Here is a 24765-nt window from a genome sequence, read left to right as displayed (position 1 = left end):
AGGGGAATTTTATTGGAGGTTTTATGGAATAATAGTAGGCGAGGTAGTTAGTAATATATGGGGGCTTGAATGGTTTGATGATAATTAATGTTTAGAGTACTCAATACTTGGTATTCCATGAATTAGTTGTATGTAATAGAAATTGATGGAAATTGAGAAAATCGAATTTTCTTTTTTCTAGGGAAATTTTATTGCAGATTTTATGGAATATTAGTAGATGAAGTGACAAGAGATCGGTTTGGATAATTTGCCTGTACTTTTGAGTACTTGGTACTTGACATTGTATGAATTGGTTCTAAATACAAATTAATCAAGATTTCTTTTGCCCCCAGTGATTGCAGTCTTCATCAATTATTACAATAAAGTAACTTTGCCTTCTCCTACAATTATTCACTCTAAAATCACCATATGAAGCGTAATTTCAAATATCAGTGTCAAATTTCAATAAAATTATCTGCACACCATAAAAAAAAATTTGTAGCAAATGGGAAAGACATTTTATATGACATACACTATCATTCCTCTATCCTCTTATTCTCCTGAAATAAATATTAAATTTCCGCAAATTCTGTATTTCCAAATACAGAATATTCCACGTGCCAAAAAATTCTGCAAGTGCAAACCGTGCAGGAGGACGATCGGAGAAAAATCACTTAGAAATGCAGGGTGGCAGACAGCAGGGTAAAGGAATCTCTCACATGGACCACTGGAATCCCTTCCCTGTTGAAATTAGCCGCGGTAACCGCGAATGAAACGAGATTACTCGGCCATCTTGCCGTGGCCCATAACCGGGCAGAACTGTCGGTAATTCGCCATAAACCGCAAAGCAAAGCATCGCGAATTTTGACTCGTCCTTAATACAACCATTTAGCAGTGGAATCACGAGCGAAAAGAGAGGAGTACGCGATAAGCAGCCGGGGCGTAATTTACGCTAACAAGAGGCGTTCGAGGGGTCGATGTAAGAAACTCATAAGGAACTGGACGTGTTTCGGGGCCCCAAAAGAGTGGCAAAGAGAAGGGGGATATTAAAGTGGCCACATGGAGAAGCATCCTCGGGAAGCGTGTCCCGTGTGCCCGCTGACGCGCAAGAGGCGAAAGACACTTGGTCCCAGGTCGTTAGAAAGTCATGAATGCGAATCGAATCGGTTCGTACGTCTTTCGTGATGTGGCACACGAGAAGATATCGTGTCTTCACGTCCCACGCATCCTCCTCGTGCAAACACCTCCGTCGTTTTCGCTCGCGTTTTATCGGCCTTCGTGCACGCTTGTCGGCCATTCCACACCTTTGTTCTGATCGAATGGGCAAACTGCCAAGATTCTTTGCCGGGAGAGAAGCATGAACGTCGTTTATCTCTTAAATGCACCGATCGCGCTGGATAAGATCCTGGCTTTCCTTTTGATATTTTCGTTAACGCGCCATGTTTTTCGGCCCATCGCCGCTTTCGTCGCTCGAGATCTTCGTGGATCGTTTGAGCATCGTGGCTTTTGTACTTTGAGATCTTCCTATCATGGTTCTCCCGGTTTGAAACGTTCAAATCGTGAAGAAGAATGATTTTTCTTTCGATATTTTGTGGTTTGAGGTGTTCCAATCGTGTAGAATCTTGATCTTTATAGTTTGAAATTTTCCTATCGTGGCTGTGCTGGTTTGAGACGTTCAAATCGTGAACAACCGGGATTTTTATTTTGATATTTTGTAGTTTGAAGTGTTCCAATCGTGGAGAGTCTTGACTTTTGTAATTTGAAATTTTCCTATCATGGTTGTCCTGGTTCGAGACGTTCAAATCGTGAAGAACCATGGTTTTTCTTTTGATATTTTGTAGTTTGAGGTGTTCCAATTGTGGAAAATCTTGGCTTTTGTAGTTTGAGATCTTCCTATCGTGGCTGTCCTGCTTTGAAATGTTCAAATCGTGAAGAAGAATGATTTTTCTTTCGATATTTTGTGGTTTGAGATGTTCCAATCGTGGAGAGTCTTGGCTTTTATAGTTTAAGATCTTCGTATCGTGGTTGTGCAGGTTTGAGACGTTCAAATCGTGAAGAAGAATGATTTTTCTTTCGATATTTTGTGGTTTGAGATGTTCCAATCGTGGAGAGTCTTGGCTTTTATAGTTTAAGATCTTCGTATCGTGGTTGTGCAGGTTTGAGACGTTCAGATCGTCGAGAACCATGCTTTTTTTGATATTTTGTAGTTTGAGGTGTTCCAATTATGAAAAATCTTGGCTTTTGTAGTTTGAGATCTTCCTATCGTGGCTGTCCTGCTTTGAAATGTTCAAATCGTGAAGAAGAATGATTTTTCTTTCGATATTTTGTAGTTTGAGGTGTTTCAATTGTGGAGAATCTTGGCTTTTATAGTTTGAGATCTTCCTATCGCGGCTGTCCTGCTTTGAAACGTTCAAATCGTGAAGAAGAATGATTTTTCTTTTGATATTTTGTGGTTTGAGGTGTTCCAATCATGTAGAATCGTGGTTTTCGTATTTTGAAATCTTCCTATCGTGGCTACCCTGATTCGAAACTTTCAAATCTTAGAAAATCGTAGTTTTCCTTTTGATATTTTGATTAATAGTCGATATTTTTACAGCCCCAGTGGCTTTTATAATTTGATATATTCGAATGCAAGAAAATCTTGACTTTTATTTCCCTATCTTTGTTAATAGTGGCTCTCATAATTTGAGATATTCAAATTGCAAAGGATCGTGGAAGATCGTGACATCTGTGGTGAGGTTCGATATAGTATTGGATGAAAGAAAAATTGAAAGTATTAGAAGTGAGAATGTCTGTCGAATTGTAATTTAATTGGTCGGTTCTTGTATTACTGGGTTCGAGATAAGTTGGTGAGACGTGAAAATTTTAGATCAGTTTAAACGTATTTGAGATGAATGATTTATGAAGAAAATTTTTCGATTTCTTCTCGAAGAAGTGATAATTTGCGTTGAGTAGTAATCCGATTGGTTAGTTCTCGTATTACTGGGTCTGAGACTTAGGTACTAATAAACTCCTTTCTGCATAGATCCCTAACCTATAATTCTCATTAATTAACGAGGATTAAATGATCGATAAAATTCTCTTACTTTCTCTGTAATATACGAATTATAATTATGTATCCGGGACTGATCTCTCGAAACATTTACGATGCAGTAAAAACTTTGGTATTTTGAAAGATGGACACTAGTTACTACTATTTAGAATTTAGCACAATTACTGCATGTTTAGTACCAGGATCATCCATCTCACCTATCGAAACTTCATTATCATTAATTTCTGTGAAACAGCAGAAGATAGCTTCTCCCTTTTACCCTCTGTAATAAAAATATTTTTTCGTGGATTGAAAATGGGAAGCTAATAATTATTTTACATAGGTTGTTCGATTTAATGAAATAGTATAATAATGTAACGACGAGTTCCTAAAATGGACGTTTGACATAATCGAAAAAGCTGTCTCACCTCTGAAAATTTTATTTATTTAGCACAATTACTGCATGTTTAGTACCAGGATCATCCATCTCACCTATCGAAACTTCATTATCATTAATTTCTGTGAAACAGCAGAAGATAGCTTCTCCCTTTTACCCTCTGTAATAAAAATATTTTTTCGTGGATTGAAAATGGGAAGCTAATAATTATTTTACATAGGTTGTTCGATTTAATGAAATAGTATAATAATGTAACGATGAATTCCTAAAATGAACGTTTGACGTAATCGAAATAGCTGTCTCACCTCTGAAAATTTTATTTTTACGAATTTCTCAAAAACATAATCTCATCGATTACAGTTCCTCGTTATAGTTTTCAAATTGACGATTAAAAATTATCCTAAACGAATTATTTGATTCGGTAGTATAATAAAATAGTATAGTACAGTGTAGTAAAATAGTTAAAATAGTAACAGTATAGTGATTCATAAATAAAATGAAAATTTCAAAATATATAAAGTGCAGGAATGATCTGAAATGACACAAAATTAAAATACACGGATATTTATTTACATTTTATATAAAATATAAATACGTTAATATCTACGTAGATGATTACCTCAGCGTGATGATTACTCACACCAAGGAACCCTAAACGACCATCGAATCGACACCACACATCCCGCGATTATCCACTTAGAAACGCACGCAGCCCGCGCATGACCCATCATCTATCCAACACTCGTTCCTTCCCCATCTTAGAAACCTCGTCGTTTCCTCAATTCCAGTTGCTCCGCTTTCCCCGATCGTCTTTCGCGAAAAAGCTTCCTCTCGGCTGCGCTGGGCCGCTTACGCAGGTCTATTTAAAGCTGCCGCAGAGCCAGATAGAAAGCCGCCTCATCCTCCGCGATCTCGCCCAACATGCAAATCGTCCATCACTGATCCGCGTGCGCCGATCCAAAAATGTCGAACCGTCAGGCAACGTCTGCGTGGCGTGCAATTACCAATGAGTCGTGTTACGTCGCCCGGCTTATCCTTCTCGTAAATCCTCCACGATCGATGTAACGAGGAAGCCGAGCGACCACTTCGCGGAGTCTGGCCAGGTCGACTCTGGGTCTCGAAGGATTTTCACGGGGATCTCTTTCACGATGGATCAAATCGGTTGCCGATACGCTTGGTATCTTTAAATTATTTTCTTTCCCATTCTTTTTTTTATTATTTTTACTGTTGAATATTTATTTATTTCATAAATTTGAGTGTAGAAGGATTGTCACCGGGGATCTTTTCCACGGTGGATCAAATCGGTTGCCGATATATTTGGTATCTTTAGATTATTCTGCTTTTCATCCATTTTTATTATTTTTACTGTAACATATTTATTTATTTCATGAATTTGAGTCTAGAAGGATTTTCACGAGGATCTCTTTCACGATGGATTAACTCGGTTGTCGATGAAATTAATATTTTTGGATTATTTTGTTTTTTATCCCTTTTTATTATTTTTACTGTTAAATATTTATTTATTTCATAAATTTGAGTCTAGAAGGATTTTCACGAGGACCTCTTTCACGATGGATTAACTCGGTTATCGATGAAATTGGTATTTTTGGATTATTTTGTTTTTTATCCCTTTTTATTATTTTTACTGTTAAATATTTATTTATTTCATAAATTTGAGTCTAGAAGGATTTTCACGTGGACCTTTTTTACGGTGGATCAACCCGGTTGTCCATGAAATTGATATTTTTGGATTATTTTGTTTCTTACCTCTTTTTATTATTTTTATTGTTAAATATTTCTTTAGTAAGTTTAATTGGGATTTATTCAATTTACTCGTCGATGAATTTGGTATTTTTGATTATTCTGTATTTTATCCCCTTTTTATTATTTTTACTGTTACATATTTATTTAGTAAATTTAATTGGAATTTATGCAACTCGGTCGTAGATGAAATTGGTATTTTAGATTATTTTGTTTTTTACCCTTTTTTATTCTTTTTGCTATTGAATATTTATTTGACAAATTTAATTGGGATTTTTACGACTCAGTCGCTGATGAAATTGTATTGTTTACCAATAGTTGTATAGGAAGATATACAACTAATTTGTAAATTTAATTGGTATTTATTTATTAATTATAGGAAGATGTAGAAAGCTACGATATGAACGCGAGACTAGATAATTACGATATTGAATTACGAAATTTGTAATCATTGCTCTATTCAAATTGAATTTCAATAATGTAAATTGAATTTTGCTAATTCGAGTCTCAAGGGAGACATTTAAGATTCCAATTTTTTGGTAGTTTATTGACAAATTTGATTAAAACAGTGTAAACTTTTCTTTTGGATTTGATTTCAATACAAGACTTTAGCTTTGCACTTGAGGATTCAATTTATCAAGATTTTTGAATAAAAGAAACCTAGAATTCGAAGATTTAATGTACCTTATAGAACCTCTGCTGGACTGCAGCATATTAACAAGTCTTGCAAGTGATTGCTACAATCATTTAGATTTTTTAAAAGATAATATTAGCACTTATAAAACAGAGGTTTATAAAAATTCTTTATGAAGATTTATGAAGATAAATTCATCCATATTTCTCTTGTTTGCATATACTACCTCTTTCTCCTATCTTTCCCATTACCAAATATATAAATTTATCTCATACTGAACTTTCGTTTCACCAAAATTTCTATTTCAAGAAGTTTACATCCCGTCTGCACTTGGTGAGGTCTCAATGTCCATTTACACCCGATAAATAAATAAATAAATAAAAGGAGTGAAATAAATAAATAAATCGGCGTAGCAAAGGTTCTCGAGTTAAAGAGATGGAGATTATCGTCGCCTCTGGATCTGGAACGATTTTGACGGGATCTCTTTCACGGTGGATCATTCGACACGCTCCGTTCGTGATCGACGCGCGATCCACCGGATGAATATTATCGCCTATTAATGATTAATTGAGCGACGTCGGACAGGCGAGAGCGCTTACGCGTTTGCCTCCGCATCGTGAACGAGAGGTCGACCCGGGTCACATCACGCTCAGCGCCGAATCGTTAGAAAGTCCGCTCTGAATCTACGTATTCGCTTGCTCTTTCCTTTTTCCATCGTCTCCCATCGCCATTTCTTTTCGTCTTCTCCGCTCTTCATCCTTCTTTTTCGTCCGTGAAAGCTCCATTTCGATGATTCGCGTTGGTTCGCGTTGATTGCTGGAGTTAATCTCCTGGCCTCCGTGTATGCGAGTTAGCGATGTTGAACGAGAATTTTCTTTAATAATGCTGCTTTCGATAAATAAAGTCGTTTTGTTCGAAGCATAGACGAGATGAGTTTCGAGTCATTTGAGAAATTTGGAATTTTCAGAATTTCATTTGAGGACGAAATTCCTTTCGCAAATAATAAATCTCTTGTCATTAGACAAGCTTCTACGTAAGTTCAGAGAAAGTGATAGTGCAGTAGTTCATAAAATATTAAGAATTTTTTAAATTAGTTTGTTTTTAGTAGCTCAAATATTTTCTTCCTTTAAATGTAATGATTTATGAAGATCAAATTTTGAAATTTGAGTAAATATTCTAGGTAAATTCTCTTATTATCTCTTTTCCCTTTTTCCATTTATTTATGTGGAGCATAGTCGTGTTGCACATTATTTAAATAAATATTTATATAATTAGTGGATAGCGGGTGAAATTTTACTTTCTTCTGAAATAATAGGACCAAGTATTTCACTGTGTAAGTATTTCTTGTGTAAAGAGACACGAATTGTAATTTACTCTATTGAAATTCGTGTTATTATAAATAATATAAAATAATTTTCGTAATTATTATTTAAAAATGGAGACCTAACCCAAATCCAACCTAATCTTGTAGCTAATAATCCTTTTCTTCTCCCCTTTAGAATTTTATCTTCTGAGTCTTCTAATTTAACTAAATCCTCACCTACTTAAAAAATTCGTAAATTCTATAATCCACATCGTGGTTCCAATCTTTTAATCACCGTAACTACGAAATTTCACAATTATTATTTGAGGTCACCGGTATTTAATTCGGTATAGAGACCTAACCCAACCTCTTCCAATCTTCCACATACATTATTATTTGAGGTAAAAAATTATGTCACAATTATTATTTCAGGCCAAAAATAATTTCACAATTGTTATTTGAGTTCATCGATATTTAATTCAGTATGAAAACCTAACCCAACCTCTTCAAACCTTCCATATACATTATTATTTGAGGTCAGAAATAATTTCATAATTATTATTTGTGGTCACCGATATTTAATTCGGTATAGAAACCTAACCCAGCCTCTTCCAACCTTCCACATACATGATTATTTGAGGCAAAAAATAATGTCACAATTATTATTTGAGGCCAAAAATAATTTCACAATTGTTATTTGAGTTCATCGATATTTAATTCAGTATGAAAACCTAACCCAACCTCTTCCAACCTTCCACATACATTATTATTTGAGGTCAGAAATAATTTCACAATTATTATTTGTGGTCACCGATATTTAATTCGGTATAGAAACCTAACCCAACCTCTTCCAAGCTTCCACATACATTATTATTTGAGGCAAAAAATAATGTCACAATTATTATTTGAGGCCAAAAATAATTTCACAATTGTTATTTGAGTTCATCGATATTTAATTCAGTATGAAAACCTAACCCAACCTCTTCAAACCTTCCATATACATTATTATTTGAGGTAAAAAATAATTTCACAATTATTATTTGTGGTCACCGATATTTAATTCGGTATAGAGACCTAACCCAACCTCTTCCAACCTTCCACATACATTATTATTTGAGGTAAAAAATAATTTCACAATTGTTATTTGTGGTCACCGTTACTTAATTCGGTATAGAGACCTAACCCAACCTCCTCCAACCTTCCACATACATAAATTCACCGTCGATGCAAGGCATAAATGGCGAGCAAATCGAACCGATTCACCACCTTTCACCCTTTGTTCGAGATACCCCTCGCCCAACACCAGTATACACCTTTCCTTCGACCCTCCTATCCATCTTCCCTTCGTCCCGTATCGATAGCAACCGGGTAGCCCGTGTCTCGGCGAGGAAGAGAGCCATCCATCGAGAGGATAGTTCGAACGCAGGATCTCGTTCGTTGTTAGCGCTCCGCTAGAGATGAAAAGGGTTTCGCGTTCGCGGTCGTTACGCTGGAAAAGTCTTGTGTAATTGAAGATCTTGTAGTACGTTACCTTTATACGTGTACACGGACACGCGTCGGCTAACGTATAAATCAGCCACCTTTAGGCCCCGCGTCGACCGAGCCAGCGACGAGGAGCCTCTTTGTTTGACTTGTCGCGAACCTACGCGCGGATCTTCTGCCGCGATTCGTTGCGGACGATTTATTGGCGCGATTCCCCGTGGCATCTCGCCGCGAGAGTATTCGGATGATGGACGATGAAACGGAGCTCGTTACCTGCACTCACACCGGTGTTTAGTAATGGCTATCGAACTGCGACGCGTTTAGAAGTTTTCTCAAATTTTTCCACAATTTTTCCTCTCAATTTTTGGATATAATATATTCAGGGATTTAGAAATTCGGAGACAGGTTCTTCGAGTTCGTGCATACTGTAGGATCCATTGTGGATTGGATCAGAGTAAGAGCTATTCAAATTTGAAGCTGCAATATGGTATATTTTTCGATTACTATATTACCAAAATTGTCAGTTGGAAGGGAAATTTATGAAATTGTAAATTACATAGAAATTTTTATTTAGGGGGCACAATTTTTAAAACTTGGAGAAAACGAATATTCGAAGATTTGATATTTGGACAGTCAAAGCAATTGCCCGAATGAGTCATTTTTGTATATCCTTTGCTTTAAAAATGTCAGTCATTACATTTAATTAATAATTATTAAATATATAACAATTAAACAAATTTCTCATTCTTCTAGTGGAAATATATCTTTTTCAGAATTAAATTTATTTAAACTTGAATTAAATTTATTTCATTACGTGGCCTGCAGAGCAAAGTGTACCGCGAATGAAGAGAAAAATTAAGATTCGGAAATTTGGATACTTAACTCTGCGGCACAGGATTTCGGGTAATAAAATAAACCCATGTTGCGTAGAAATTTTATTGCGTTTTAAATGAAACTAAATTGGTATATTTTTACCAATAAAGGAATCACATATTGCCCTTGCACCCTCATTTAAACCTATCTTCCTCAATCACGCATTTCTCATAGTTTCGCTCTCGAGGTGGGCCACGTACCCTAAACATTCAGGCGCCTTTTCCTCCTCACTTGCATTCCTTACAGGCATAAATATCCCGTTTATGTAATCCTTGCATGCGGTCATTCGTGCTTCCACGCGCACTTCAGACATCCTCTAAAGATTCAGTCCGAACCCTAGATTACTGTCTATTGCCGGTTCCAAGGGTTCCTTCGCACTAACTCTCACACTTACAATTCCTACATGTTACATTGAAATAGATAATGCAATTGCAATGACGAGTTAACTCGTCATCGGTCAATAACGTTTGGATAGGAAAAGACGAGTTAACTCGTCACTGGTCAACAATGTGTCAATTGTCAGTAATAATTTAACTCTTGACAATGCCAGTCTCACGTACCGATATCGACCAAAGGAAAAATTCGTTGTCAGTGCCTAGAATCCACGCCATCCAAACGTAAAGTCTGCTGTCAGTCCCCAGGGACTGACGTAGCACTGAACGTGTTAAATCTCCTAATCCATAAATTCAAAGTCTCGACCTATCCCAGTCTGAAACCCCGGACATGTCGTACTTACTCTTGGCCTAAGATCCTATTCTCCAAGCACCGATTAAGTCCGTCCAAGATCCTTCATCTTCCCCTTACAACTTCTCGCGATAAGCCTGTACACGGGTTCGGCCTGTGTCCCCGTTAAAAATCCGGCTTATCCCCTGGCTTCGAGTTCCTTATCAAAATTCAACTGAGCCGTGTACCGATAGAAAACAGTTACTCGATCGAGGTCCGAAACTTACGACTCTATCCAGGCTCGATAAGCACGACAGGATCGCGGCGAATTCGCGGCGGCTCGGCTGATGCAAATCGCTGTCTAGAAAGTAGCGTTTATCCGAGAGCGAAGAAATTTTCATGGAATCCCCGCGATTCGAGGATCGATTTAATGACCGGCCACGTGGTCGGTGTCTACCTAATCGTCGGAAAGCTAATTAACCGGAGGGCCACGTGCGCGCTTTCTCCTTGACGCTGCGTGCGTGTAATTACACGGGCACACCGGTGCGAAACGCGAACGGTGAAACGGCTATGGGCCGATCGTGTGAGTTTATATGGTAATGGGCCAGCTAATACGTCAATGGGTTGAACGTGGCATTTTTTCGCGAATTATCGCGAGGGAGAGAACGTTCGCGCGTGTACGTGGGCATTTGTATAGAGTGAGTCATAATCGGGCTTCTGTTGGCCTGTTTACAGGGGAAACTGCTGCTTATGTAACTGAATTCTTGATTGAAACACCGACGAATAGGGAAAAGTCTTTTGGGAGAACGTGCGCTTGGGATGTAGATTAGAGGTTTCGGGGCTTTTTTAATTTAAGCATCGGAACAAATTGGCGCGCGGCTCGTGCAACCTTTAGTGGTGTGCGGAAAGGTAAGAGTGTGACGTGTGTGATTATTAACATCGAATTTATCGTGGATTATGCGGTAGTTTTTAATCCTTTCACGAGTGAGAGTTTTAAGCCAGTCTTAACGCCGTGTTCCGCTTAACTCACTAGCGCCACCACGGTCCATATCTCCAATAAGTGTATCGTAAAGATGTGATTGAATTATTTTTTAATTTTAATAATATCGATGTAATCGAACTTATCGTGGATTATGCGGTAGTTTCTAATCCTTTCACGAGTGAGAGTTTTAAGCCAGTCTTAACGCCATGTTCCGCTTAACTCACTAGCGCCACCACGGTACATATCTCCAATAAGTATATCGTAACGATATGATTGAATTATTTTTTAATTTTATCGATGTAATCTTGGAATTTTCTTCGTAATACTCTGTCTCGCATTGTTTGTACAATATCGTTAACACGAATTTATTTATATCGTATATGTACAGGCGTGCTTGTGAAGGGGTTGAAATGATTAAAAATACCGTATTCAATTTTATCGTTTTGCCCACTCGCCTTCGCGATTTTTTTCTGATACACGAATAATTTCATTTTTTTAGATTCAAAATAATTCGATACTCACTCTTAATCTTTTTAAATTTATGCTTATGCTAAGAAAGAAATATGCTTATCAATCTTTTATTAGATACATAATTCCAAAGTATCTAATTTTATATCTTCAACAGCTTCGTATCTTCCCAACCTGTATTTCTGTAATTGTCACTTAAAGAAATTTACATGTTACCCTTATACAGTACCACAATTTTAAAGTACTTATCTAATATATTACTCTTGACGCCCGGTTTATATTCATAATTGCAAAATAATTTTGTCAAATATTACCCCATTCAGAAATTCTTATTAACAATTCACTCTTATCCCGAATCTTCGATAAAATTTCAAAACACCATGACACCACCCATTTCACTGCCAATAATTTTAACAAATCCCCATACCCGACCCTTAAGCTCAAAATCCCTACCCTTATTAATAATTTCCGGAATGAAAATTCCAAAATACCTGAACCCCATCTGCGACCCCTCTTCGATCCACGATACATTCATTCGCGATTCCAACACTGTGGAACATTTTCCCAGCGGAAAAGCCTCGATGCCAAAACGGCTGTGCGCCTACTGCTAACCCCGCCTAATTCGCACGAGGCAGACAAACCAGTTCCAAGTTTGTCCATGCCTTAAATTAAAAGCCATATAACCATTTTCCGTCGAGCCAAGGAACGAATCGAACGGGCCGAACAACATCGTGTACACTCTGATTTACACCGGAATATATACATAAACAGCCGGTATCTCTGTCCGTCCGTGTGCCATGGGAGAAAGAGAAATTCATACAGAAGGCACGTAGGTAGATGTATGCAAGCCGATATGTACCCAGGCTCCGGCCAGACCGTTTTTCTTCCACTGACAGATCGCTACCGTACGTTTAGAAACGTGTACCGCGATAAAACGGTGGATACTGCTTTCAGTAGCATTCGTGTTCTGTCATTTCCAGATGAAAATGTCTCTTGATATGTTAATTGAACGTAGGTGTAATTAGGGGGACGTTAACCGGCCTGCTATTTTACACGGTGTTCATTATGATAATGAAAGACAGCTCGGTTGAATTAAGGACCCTCATTTTTGCCCCCCGTTCGCTTTTCAATTTTCCTTTTTTCACCCCTGCGTCGCGTGTCGAATAGGACAGAGGTGATAAAACAGCGAGTTCTTTCCTGACCACGATACCATACCTGCCCACGTAGGTGATTAATGGCGCACGGTAGAAAGCGAACGCGTTCAATGTTACTCGGTTTATCGGAATTTTTTCCCTCGCTGTGGGAATTCGGCGATAAACGCCAAGCACTCACGTAATGAGTGTCGAAATACCCACCGTGACGTTTAATTAGGTGTTTACCTTCACTGCCGTCCGTTTCGTTATCTTATTTTCGGTATCCTGGGTTTTAATTGCTGCCATACGGGGATGGTAGCAACGTGATTTTGTGCTCGGGCGATGGACAGCTTCGATTTTTCCTTTTCGGCTTTGGAAAATTTCCAAAAGATTACGATGTCACGTAGTTGACGTTTTGTCAAATCAAATCGATTTTTTGAACTCGTGAAAAAATATTAGAGATGGAGATAACGAAACTGACGACGTGTATGAAATAATTGTGAAATTGGATGAATAAATGGAAATGAAATTGATACACGATTTATACCGGGTAGAGATGATGGTGAATTTTTATTTTTCTGCATGGAATTTCGATTTGTTTGTAATCTAGGAAATATTAATTATGATCTATAGATATTTTTAAAAATAATTATGTATCGATAATTATTCTTCTGTTGATATTATTAATTGTGATCTATATGATGGTGAAATTTTATTTTTCTGCAGGGAACTTCGAATTGCTTGTAATCTAGGAAATATTAATTATGATGTATTCATATTTTTTAAAATAATTATGTATTGATAATTATTTTTCTATTGATATTATTAATTATGATCTATATGATCTATTGATTTCTTTTCTTTTGGATTACGTTCAGATTAAGTTGAAGCTCTTGGAGTTATTGGGATTATGGGTTCTAATAATAAAATAACCAATATATACATATAATAAAATTTATTAAAACATAAATAATTAAAGTAAATCATAAAGTTAAAGATATTGATAAATTAAAAATTAAATGTGTAGTTAATGTAAAAATATATGGAATTAAACTTAAACAATTCAATGAAAAAATATAAATTAATGAACTCAAAAAAATAATATTTGAATTTAATTTATAAGTTATTTTAAATTCTTTAAATATAATATTTAAAAATTTTAATCAAAATATATTATATCGACTTGGAATTAATCAATATATTTTTCGATATATAATAATAGGTAAAGATATAAAAACTCACTCCGAGAAAAACAACTTAAATTAATTATTGGATCAAATACATATATATATTCTGTTTAAGTCTTACTTCTGAAGGAAGGTATATGTCTCTTCTAGTGCTTTCCTTGAGACACTGACTGACTCCTCTAAGTCATATCTGCAGCAGTACTTAACTCCTGAGAGTATCAAGAGGGTACGTGACGCGGTTCCCCTAAACCCCCATTTTTTATCCCATATATGTTTATGTAAACATTCGTTCTAAGAATTTATATCTTATAAATTATTTATTCATATCTCATCTCCTAGATTGATTTTTGTCTACAATTAAACTTACCTTTTCTACAGGAGTTTCAGGGAGTCACAGTGAAAGGAATTTTTTAAATAAAATTGTCACAAATTATTCTTTTGTTGTAAATTGTAGTAATGGAATTTGTTGTACTGTATAGGAAGTTAATGGAAATATTGGTTTTGAAGTATCTTGATGGTTTGGAAGGGTATTCAAAGTTTGAAATCTAAAATGATTAAAAAGGAAAATAAAAGTATGAATAGTCTATTGGTAAAACTAGAGTGCTTCCTGTTCTATAAGAAATTCAAATACATCGTAATCATGGAAAATATTCCATTCTGAAATACTAGTTCTGCACTCGTGACTTATCAATCCTTTTTGTGGCTACGTTGAATGATTGATCGAAATTTTACGACTCTTGTATATCAGGTGCGAGCTACATAGTACGAACTGGGTTAAAATAATTTCAACGGGATTATCGAAGATTTTTCAGCGAAAAATCGATGAATGGTTTTCTTATATCGTAAATCGATATTCCCATTTTATGCGATAAAATTATCGGAATAAGACCATTTCCAGCTAATAATATGCAGCTTGGCGTGTATTTTACGCTGTAAATTGAAAAAGGAAAAGGAAAATGTCGAGCAGTTAACATACTTTCTGTGGTAAACTAGATTTATGTTGTACGGTGTATTTGTCTCGGTATTTGGTCTTCATTGCTCTCTCTTTCGCAGTTTTAAGCACGGAGTAACGAGAATCGATTTATCGCGAGTCGCTTAGCTACCTTGGGTTTAATATTTTCGCGAAGAGAATCGCGTTAGCGATTATTCGTGCATTAAAAGTGAGTTATTTCTTTAAAAAATTAAATCATAGCTGTGCAACACAATTCTTTGAACCTGTTGACTCCAAATAATGAGAATTTCCGATTACTCTGTAATTATAGGGAATAAGATAATTAAATAAAATTTGAAATAAAATTTGGAAATTATTTTAAATTATTTTCCAGCAAAATTCAAGCTCAATATTTTGCAATGTAAAAGAGTGGAAGGTGAAGTTTCAATTGTTTCAAATTTTTGTTCGACACTTTCCATCGACTGATTTTCGAGTACGCTCATTAAGTCTATCTCTGTGGAAGAATCTAGGCATTTACTTTTCGATTTATCTTCGAATATCTACAAGTCCAACATCGAATGCAGTCATCGAAGTCGAACCGTGTCGTTGAGGTTTCCAATCACGTGGACCATGTCGTTTTTAATTTATTTTAGTTAGATTATTTTTTCCAGTAACGTTAAAAGACTTCGAATTTTTCATTTTTGATTAACCAGGATTTCAACAAGTTTAATAATCTCACTTTCGTGAAAGCATCTCGAGATTTTTCTTTTGATACATTTTTGGATACCGTCTACTTTCTATTTATCTACATATGCAAAATTTGTTTACAAAATATCCGAATTTGTATATTTTATTTTATTCTTGGATATCTACGATACAAAATCGACATTGGAACAACATTGCTTGAACAACGACTTAATGTAGAATGATGTATCATTGATATTTTCAATTACATGGACTATGGTTAATCCTTTAATATGTGTTTAATATTTATTTGTTAATAAATAGTAATTGAAATATATAGTAATAAATAATAATATTAAACCTTGTTCAATAATATCCAGTGTTTCAGTTGGATAATATCCTGGTGTTCAATAATATCCAATGTCTTCAGTTTCCTATTTTTGATTAAATTGTCTCGTATGAAATCCACTTTCAGGAAGCATTTAACAATCTGTTACATTTTTCTAGTCTTTCTCAGATATTCTGCATTTTTTAATCGATCAAATCCACCTAATTTGCATCAAATTGTCTCAGGATTTCTTTTCCCTTTCATTCCAAGATTTCATCGATCTGCACCCACAGAGTGGATATTCACAAAGAATCCAAATGAAATCATCTAGTCATCCTCAGATATTCTCCATTTCTTAACCGACCCAATCCATTTAATTTATTTTCCTGAAAATGAACGTTTAAGCATCTGGTCTTCCCTTCGTCCTAAGATTCCATTGATCTGCACTCACATTGTCGACATTCATCCAAACGAAATCACCTATTCTCTATTTTTCTTTCATTTCTTTCAATTGACCCAATCCATTTAATTTATTTTCATAAAAATAAATATCTAAGCATTTGTTCTTCTCTTTATCCTAATATTCCATAGATCTGTACTCACAGTATCGAAATTCATCCAAACGAAATCACCTGTTTTCCTAGACACCCTCAGATATTCGACACTCGAGAGGCGACCCTCAGTCGCCATTTAATCAAATTCTAAGGATCGACGTTAATTAATATATCACATTTAAAATTACTCAACGATACGTGGAATATTGAAATAAAATAATTCTACGTTTTAATTCGTATATGATTTCCTATTCACCGTTTTAAAAATATCGTCGACTTTATACGTCGACAGAAAGTCTTCGAATTACTATTTTTCTGTAACGAAAAAGTCGTCGAGTGCAAAGGGTTAGACTTAAATCCGTTTAATTTATTCTCGCGAAATTTATTCCGACGACCTGACCCACTCCCACATATATCGACACGTATAAAATTAGCCAAACACCTGTCAATCTATCCATCCATCCATGGATGCAATAATGCAATAATCCAACAATCCAATAATCCCAGAAATGCAATATCTAAGTTGTAGAACACCGATTGAAAACGTAGCACCGTGTCGTCGTTTCCAATTACGCGGGCCGTCTAAAGACCACGTATGCAGCTGGCCGATTTTTGCCCGGGTTTCCCCCTAACCAGGATCGATATGATCCAGCCTGGAGCCATCACTCACGTTTCCTACGTGGCGGTTCAATAAGCCCCTGGCTTAAACGCCGGGTTACCACATATTCTCGACTAGTTAAGGCCTAACCCGCATCTCGTGGCCGGGCCCCTGCAGCACAACGAGACCAAGGGGAAAGAGAGGCCAGATGTATGCGAGTGAAATGGGGGACGGATGAAAAGAGAGAGAGAGAAAGAGCAGGGTCGTGACACACGTACGTGTATACGAGGCACACGCGCGAGTTCCCTATATCGACAGCCGGTTGCCGTGGCCGGAGCCGCAATCAACGTCTTATTGGTTCCACTGGCTGTCTTTCGCTATAATTCTCGTTGCCCTTCTTCGACCAACACCGGTGAGCACTTCTTCCGGCTACCGTCGATCCATCGGTTCCTTGTTAGCGAACGAGCATTGACAAAGTCGAATGCAATTCAATGACCATCGTCGATCAAATGGATCCTCCGAGTCTTGAGGAGGCAGCGCCGTTGCGTTCGATGGAACGGTGTATTTCTGGGCTATCCGAGGAATTTGAGGTATGAGTTTCGGGTGGTAGTTCGACTATGTGATGGTGACGTCGAGATACCAATTAATTTGTGGATAAATATCCTGTGGGGGTAGTGGAAGGTGTTTGTTGGTGGAGACTTTCAGTGCCTAGACTAGGAACAGAGCTGCGATTTGAAGGGATGTTAGGTTTTGCAGAAGAACTTAATTAATTTTATTTATTTTATCCAGGATTTGGGCATTAAACACGATAATTCTAGTTTTTGGAGAGATTTATATATTTATTATTGCTTCTTTATCAATATTCAAGCATTAATATTAGATCAAATGGATGGAATCTTAAGAATATCGTATTTCTGGGTTATCAGAGCAATTTGAGGGCTGAGTTTCTGGTGGTAGTTTGACCAAATGGTGGTGATGTTGATGTATATATTAATTCATGAATAAATATTTTGTAGGAGTAGTGGAAAGTGTTTGTTGGTGAAGACCTTTAGTGCCTAGACTAGGAACAGAGCTGTGATTTGAAAGGATGTTAGGTTTCAGGGAAGCAATTGACTAATTTTATTTATTTTATCAAGGACTTGGATATTAGACTTGACAATTCTAATTTTTCGAAAGATTTATATATATTATTGGTTCTTTGTCAAAATTCAAGCATTAATATTAAATCAAATGGATGGAATTTTAAGAATAGCTTATTTCTGGATTATCCAAGGAATTTGAGGGGCGAATTTTAGGTGATGGTTCGACCAGGTGGTGGTGCTGTTGATGTACATATTAATTTATGGATAAAAATTTTGTAGGGATTGTGGAAAGTGTTTGTTGATGGAGACCTTAAGTGCCTAGAGTGGCAATAGAACTGTGATTTGAAGAAATGTTAGGTTTCAAAGAAACAGTTGACTAATTTTATTTGTTTTATCCAGGATTTCGATATTAGACTTGATCATTCCAGTTTTTGGAAAAATTTATATATTTACTATTGGTTCTTTGTCAAAATTCAAGCGTCGATATTAAATCAAATGGATGGAATTTTAAGAATAACATATTTCTCGGTTATCTGAAGAATTCCTAAGTGGAGTTTCGAGTGATATGATAGCCTGGCAAGCTTGTGGTTGGTCCAGGGTGCTTATTTAATTTTGGAGGAACACTTCACGGGGGTTCTGGAAGGAGTTATTCCAAACAAACCTCCACTGTCTGCAGCACAAGAATACAGCATGATCTGTAGGAATATTCTTCCTCTTGCAATACTTAACAACACCATAAAATTATTTATACCATTCCTATAAAATAATTACCTATCCTAACCGATAAGAGTTATGGAAATTAATATATCGGAAGTTCAAATTACCATTTGATTCTAATTTCCCTTCCTGTACACGCGAATTCTCAAGATTCCACGCGCGTAACCGAAGAACTGTCAATCCGAGACTGCAGTCTGTATACGTTGAGGCTGAAATTGAGTTAGCCCTGTTTCCACTAAACAAATGATCGAGGACCACTTCAAAGCTTCAATAAAGTTGGTCGAAACGATTCATCACCCGATATCAGATTCATCGCGCTAATACATCATTAAGATCCGACAAAATGAATTACACGGAGCCCTGTCTTCGTGCTGGAAGTTTTATCCCAAGCCCGGCTACACCGAGACTCGCTAAAAACCGTGCCCCTCTTATCAGATTCATTGTACGTTCCTAAAAGTGATCGATCAGCGTGCTCGACTGTCGAAACTGGTTTTGGAATAATCACAGCCAATCCTCGTTGCAACTGTCGATCGAGTTCGGACAGTTATGCCACCCTAATTGCGTGTTCCAGGTCTCTGTGTACCTATTAGACTTTTGCACGTTCTTTTTACGCTGCTGCGAATGCAGTCGCAGTAGTTACGCGGAGATTGATATTAAACTCGTCGATCGACCAAAGTTTACCGATAATTGTAATGGTAATTATGGCCTATAATTGCAATGATCGCAGCCGCTTGATAGATTTAGCGAAATTAGACGTTGCTGCTTGAATTGCTAATAAGGAGCGACGATCAATATTTATATTCATACCCGCGTTGATGGAGATATATTACAGAAAATGTTACAAAGTAGTTGATAACTATTTCGAAATTTCCCTTTCCTTTTTTTGAAATATTTTTATCGATTATTCCAACGAAATTTGAAACTTGAGGAAATTATAGAATGCAGTATAATAAAGGTATCGAAAGGCGTTTAATTCGAGAAATGTAAATGGCGACGAGTGATATAATAATTCTAGATTGCGAAACATAAATTAAAAATTTTCCATACTTTCTTTGTCAGAAAAAAAAAATTATTTAAAAAAGGGGGAAATTCCAAACAGAAGTGTCATCTTCGAAAAATTTCCAAATCAGTTACCTCCATCTATGGGTCCCAGTAACTTTCGAGTCACATACTAATATATCGATATTTTATCGAATAATCGAATTTCTGTTCACAAGATGGCGTATAGGTTTTCTACAATGCCGCTGTAATCTTAAAATTACAATACATATTCGTTATAATGAAATTGTTGTAAATTCTGAATTCGCTTATTAAATATTTTTACAGTCAAGAAAAGTATTTGGTCCATAAGGGGAGAATATAATCTTTAACCTGAAAAATATTCGTAAAATGTTCAGTATAATTTATAATTACAATAGTACTTAGTTTAGGTTACGCCATTGAATCAATAAACTGCACAGTAGCTTCATCCTTCGATCTCAGGTGTACCGATTCAGTCCTGCCGATTCCACAAATTCACCGTGACGGAAGCGTGGGTGTCTGCACGATATCAGCCAGTTTATCGACTGATTCCTATCCGGCTCGTTGGGACATAACTAATTATAGCTCGTTATAGGTCAATGCTTAATTACACCGCGGGCGAGATTCCACCTCCGCTTTCGGTCTTATCGACCTCTCGATCTTAGACACGGCAACAGGTTCTCCTCCGGACTGGTTCGATTTTACCATAACTTCTGATCCGAATATCCGCGGAGCCTGTTAACCTTTTCCATGCCGGTGTCACAAGTCGCGCCGCGGAATCCGCCTCTCCTATTTAGGTGTCGCTAGATCCGTCAACTGGCTCGGTGTAATTACTTTCTTCGATCGATGTATCGCGCGCTCAACGACCGATCGAACGGGAAGTTCCTTCGTTTCCTGTGAATGAGAGGAAGGGGAAGATTGGCCGGTTGAATGTACCGGTAATTGTCTGCAGGAATTTATTCCTTTATTTTAGAGAGTAAAAACTTGGAATTTGCGGAATTTTTGTGTCAGGAAGTTCATATATAGTATATGATTGTAAATAAATATGTGATTTATTTATTAGGTATTTTTCTTTTAGGATTATTAGTGACGGTAGAATTTTTATTATTTTTTAGAAGGAATCTGTTGGAATTAGAGAAATTGAACTTTGAGTTAAGGAGATTGAAAATTGGAGGATATTTACTGTAGAAAAAGTAAGAAAAGTTTTGAAAAATCTAGAAAGTGTAGTATTTAAATCAAAACTACCTGTACTATTTAAGGAATATCCGTTTCTTAAGTTTTAAAAAATTAGGAAATTGAAGAAAAATTGGAAAGGAGAAGATTGGTTGGTTGCATGTATTGTTAATTCTTTGCAGGAATTTATTTTTTTATTTTGGAATAAAAACTTGGAATTTGTGGAATTTTTGTGTCAGGAAGTGCATATATAGTATGTGATTCTAAATAAATATGTGATTTATTTATTAGGTATTTTTCTTTTAGGATAATTATAGTAGAAGGAGAATTTTAAATATTATTTAAGAAAAATCTGTTCGAATTAAAATAAATTAAATTTTGAATTAAGGAGATTAAAAATTGGAGGAGACGTAATGTAGGAAAGTTTTAACAAAATCTGGAAAGTGTAGTTTTTAAATCAGAACTATTAGTACTATTTAAGGAACATGCCATTTTTAATTTAAAAAAATTAGCAATTTAAAGAAAAATTGAAAATTCTCTGCAGGAATTTATTTCCTTTAGGATAATTATAATAGAGGCAGAATTTTAAATATTATTTAAAAACAATTTGTTGGAATTAAGAAATTAAACTTTGAATTAAGGAGATTGAAAATTCAAGGAAACTTAATGTGAAAAGATTAAGGAAAATTTTTAAAAAATCTAGAAAGTATGGTATTTAAATCAGAGCCTTAAATATTATTTAAGAAACATCCTTTTCCAAATAAAAAAATTAAAGAGTATTTTGATATTTCAATTATAAAATAATCAATTATAATTCCGATTTAAAATAAAAAATTATTGCATAATATATGCTATTCTTCGTTAAAAATACATTTTAAAATAAAATTCTTTTCTTCATAATTTTTATCATTTCTCATAAACTTTGCTTTTTATAAAGATAGATAAATAATTCTTCTTTTTAAACACAATCTTCACTTACATCGCAAAAATGGACGATTCGTATAATTAAATTCTAAATCAACGATAAACACTTCTCTGCAGATTCTACACTCGAATGGGATATCAGAATCGCAGAATGCTCGATTTCCCACATTTTCACACGCGAAAGGAATCGAAGTAGGGCCGAAAGGAAAAATGCAGCGTTTCCTCTGAGAGGCAAATAAACATGTGCAGACCCACGACTCGATAATATTGCACGACACGTGTTTAGAGAACAATCCGGCGTGCAGTTTGCAGTAGGAAGTGAGTGCATCGCGCGGTATCAGCATTAAACTGGTGCACCATTGTAGAAACATGTGCATAAAACAGTGGCTCCATCCTTAAAAGGAACGTCCTTGCATTGCACGGTAGCGCACAGATGCACGCTCTTGCTTTCATGAAATTCTTCGTTGCGGTTCTCTTACCCTAAACATCTACCAGTCCCATCTCTCCACGGCGAGTATACTCGGCCAGGTTGTTGGTGCATGCCTCAGATTAAGTTACTGCGGACGCTTACTTGAAATAGTAGCACAGATATCTGTATCCTTTTAGATGCACCACCGAGCTGTGCTTGGATCTTGACCTTTTTCCTTTCGCGAATATTCCAGATCAAAGAGTCCCTCCAACTCCCGCCTCTTCCCTTCATCTTCCCAAGCAACGATGCTCCCTTAGATTACTCACCAGTCCGAGACTTTCCACTCGTTTCCATTTTATAATTCGCTCCAGGAATTTCCTGCAGGATCGATTCCCGTTTGGATTATCAGGTTTATCCTTTGCACTGGACAGAGGATTCTTCGTTGCTGTTTAAATAAATTCCAAAGATTAATTTTAATTAATATATCGAATTTAAAGTAATCTCAGTAATGCAAGGAGGGTCGAAGTAAAATAATTCCACGTGTTAATTTCAGTATGATTTATTGTTTATTATTTTTAAAATATTGTCGAGTTTATAGGAAAAAGTCTCCGAAATTCCAATTTTTCTGAAAATTTGCTGGGTGCTAATAGGGCTAATAGGAATCTTTGTGAACAGGTAGATACATTTGCTTTTTAAACAAACTCCATAGGTTAATTTTAATTAATATAGCAAATTTAAAATAATCTCAATGATGCATGGAGGATCGAAGTAAAATAATTCTTCGTGTAAATTTTTATACAATTTCTTATTTATTATTTTAAAAATATCGTCGAGTTTATAACAAAAGGTCTTCGAAATTCCAATTTTTCTGAAAAATTGCTGGGTGCTAGTAGGGCTAATAGGGATCCTTATGAACAGGTGAATAGATGGAGTATGAGAGTCACTTATGGGAAGTAGAAAGTAGGTTTAGGTGCCATTTATGAATTTATACAATATTGTTTACTTTTTTGCACGAATATATTGTACTTCGTGTTTGCGACCATATTATTGGATATTTTTAGTTTGTCGGTGAAGGTATTTATTTTTTCATTTTTGTGACGAAAATAATGTCTTACTAGCAATTCAAAAACATCGGGCCAGTGGGAGAAAATTTGCATCCCTTAATGGAAAATTATATATTAAGTGTACATATATTTTTAAAAGAAGTTATTCTATATTCAATATGTCAAATATTTATCCTGTATAATAAAAACCGTGGTTACCATGAAAAATGAATTTTCTACAGGAAGGGGGATAATAAACGAAGCACCGAGTCAAACAAGGAAGCAATAAAATATTATCGCTCGTACAAACAAGAAATAACACCTATTCCATCTTTTTCATAAATCATGCGTGCCAATCTCGAACTATCAAATAGACATACGATATCATCTCTAAACACCAAGTAACGATAAAATGCTACCTATAATATCTCGCAAACACCATATCTATCGCACATAAACTAAACCCCATATCTGTAACATCCACAAAAGTTTCCTCTCCAATCAATTTCCGGTAAAGAGAACAAGAAAAGAAGAAATATAAAAATTCAACCTATCTTCCAGCCACCCCCACTTCTCTCCTCTCTTTTCTCTCCAAATAGAATAAACAACCTCCATCATCAGTGCGTATGTCCTAATATAGCCTCTGCACCACGTTTTATCTCTCCAGGAAATCATCTTGTAATTTATTGCGAGGCACTAAGACCGCGATAATTAGCTTTCGCTGTATCTGAATATCGCGAGAGTGCAGGAAATTCGCGATGGCCGGTGAGCAAAATTTCCAAGTTCCACCAAAAGCATCTAACGATGCACGATAAATAGACTTTCTACTCCCAATCGTCAGCTTTATCTACACACGCACGCGGCAGTGACAAAATTAACCACTTAGCCGTGATTGACGAGTATACTCGTCATGGAGAAGTGGCAAAATTTGGTGTCATAACGACTATATTTGTTATAGAGAAGTGGCAGGATTTTATGTCATGACGAGTATACTCGTCATAGAGAAGTGGCAGGATTTTGTGTCATGACGAGTATACTCGTCATAGAGAAGTGGCAGGATTTTGTGTCATGACGAGTATACTCGTCATGGAGAAGTGGTAAGATTTTGTGTCACGACGAGTATACTCGTCATGCGTAAAAATTAGCGACCATTGGCTATTTAAATGGAAATTTTTGTGAAAAATAAAACATATTCTGAAATTTCAAGAGGTTTAGAATATTTTGAGGCTGGACCGGAATAAAGCAAACAATTAAAAAATACGAATAATTTGAGATGAACTCCACGTATGCACCGACTGAAACAGCTTATCAGTTCGCATAACGAATTTATTTATGCGCGTAAAAGGGGCAAAAGCAAAAGTCGGAAAGCTGATTTATGATAGGGTTCTGTAGGATGGCGAGCGATGAAG

At 36.1% G+C, this 24765-nt stretch overlaps 1 protein-coding gene across 3 annotated transcripts in view; it reads left to right on the top strand.

Moving 5' to 3' along the window:
• Positions 1-24765, top strand: part of LOC108545230 (uncharacterized) — a 413787-nt gene that overhangs the window by 250205 nt on the left and 138817 nt on the right. Inside the window, exon 7 of one of the 3 annotated variants that reach the window (XM_017896746.1) lies at positions 10859-10903. The exons of the other annotated variants lie outside the window; for them this stretch is intronic. Within the exon in view, the coding sequence (XP_017752235.1) occupies positions 10859-10879 (21 nt within the window). The 3' untranslated portion in view covers positions 10880-10903. Of the gene's footprint in view, positions 1-10858; positions 10904-24765 lie in introns of those variants that run through there. 3 annotated transcript variants of the gene reach the window in all.

Source organism: Eufriesea mexicana, unplaced genomic scaffold, assembly GCF_001483705.2.
Source record: "Eufriesea mexicana isolate 0111107269 unplaced genomic scaffold, ASM148370v2 scaffold382, whole genome shotgun sequence".
Taxonomy (NCBI): domain Eukaryota; kingdom Metazoa; phylum Arthropoda; class Insecta; order Hymenoptera; family Apidae; genus Eufriesea; species Eufriesea mexicana.
This window is presented reverse-complemented; position numbering and strand designations above follow the sequence as displayed.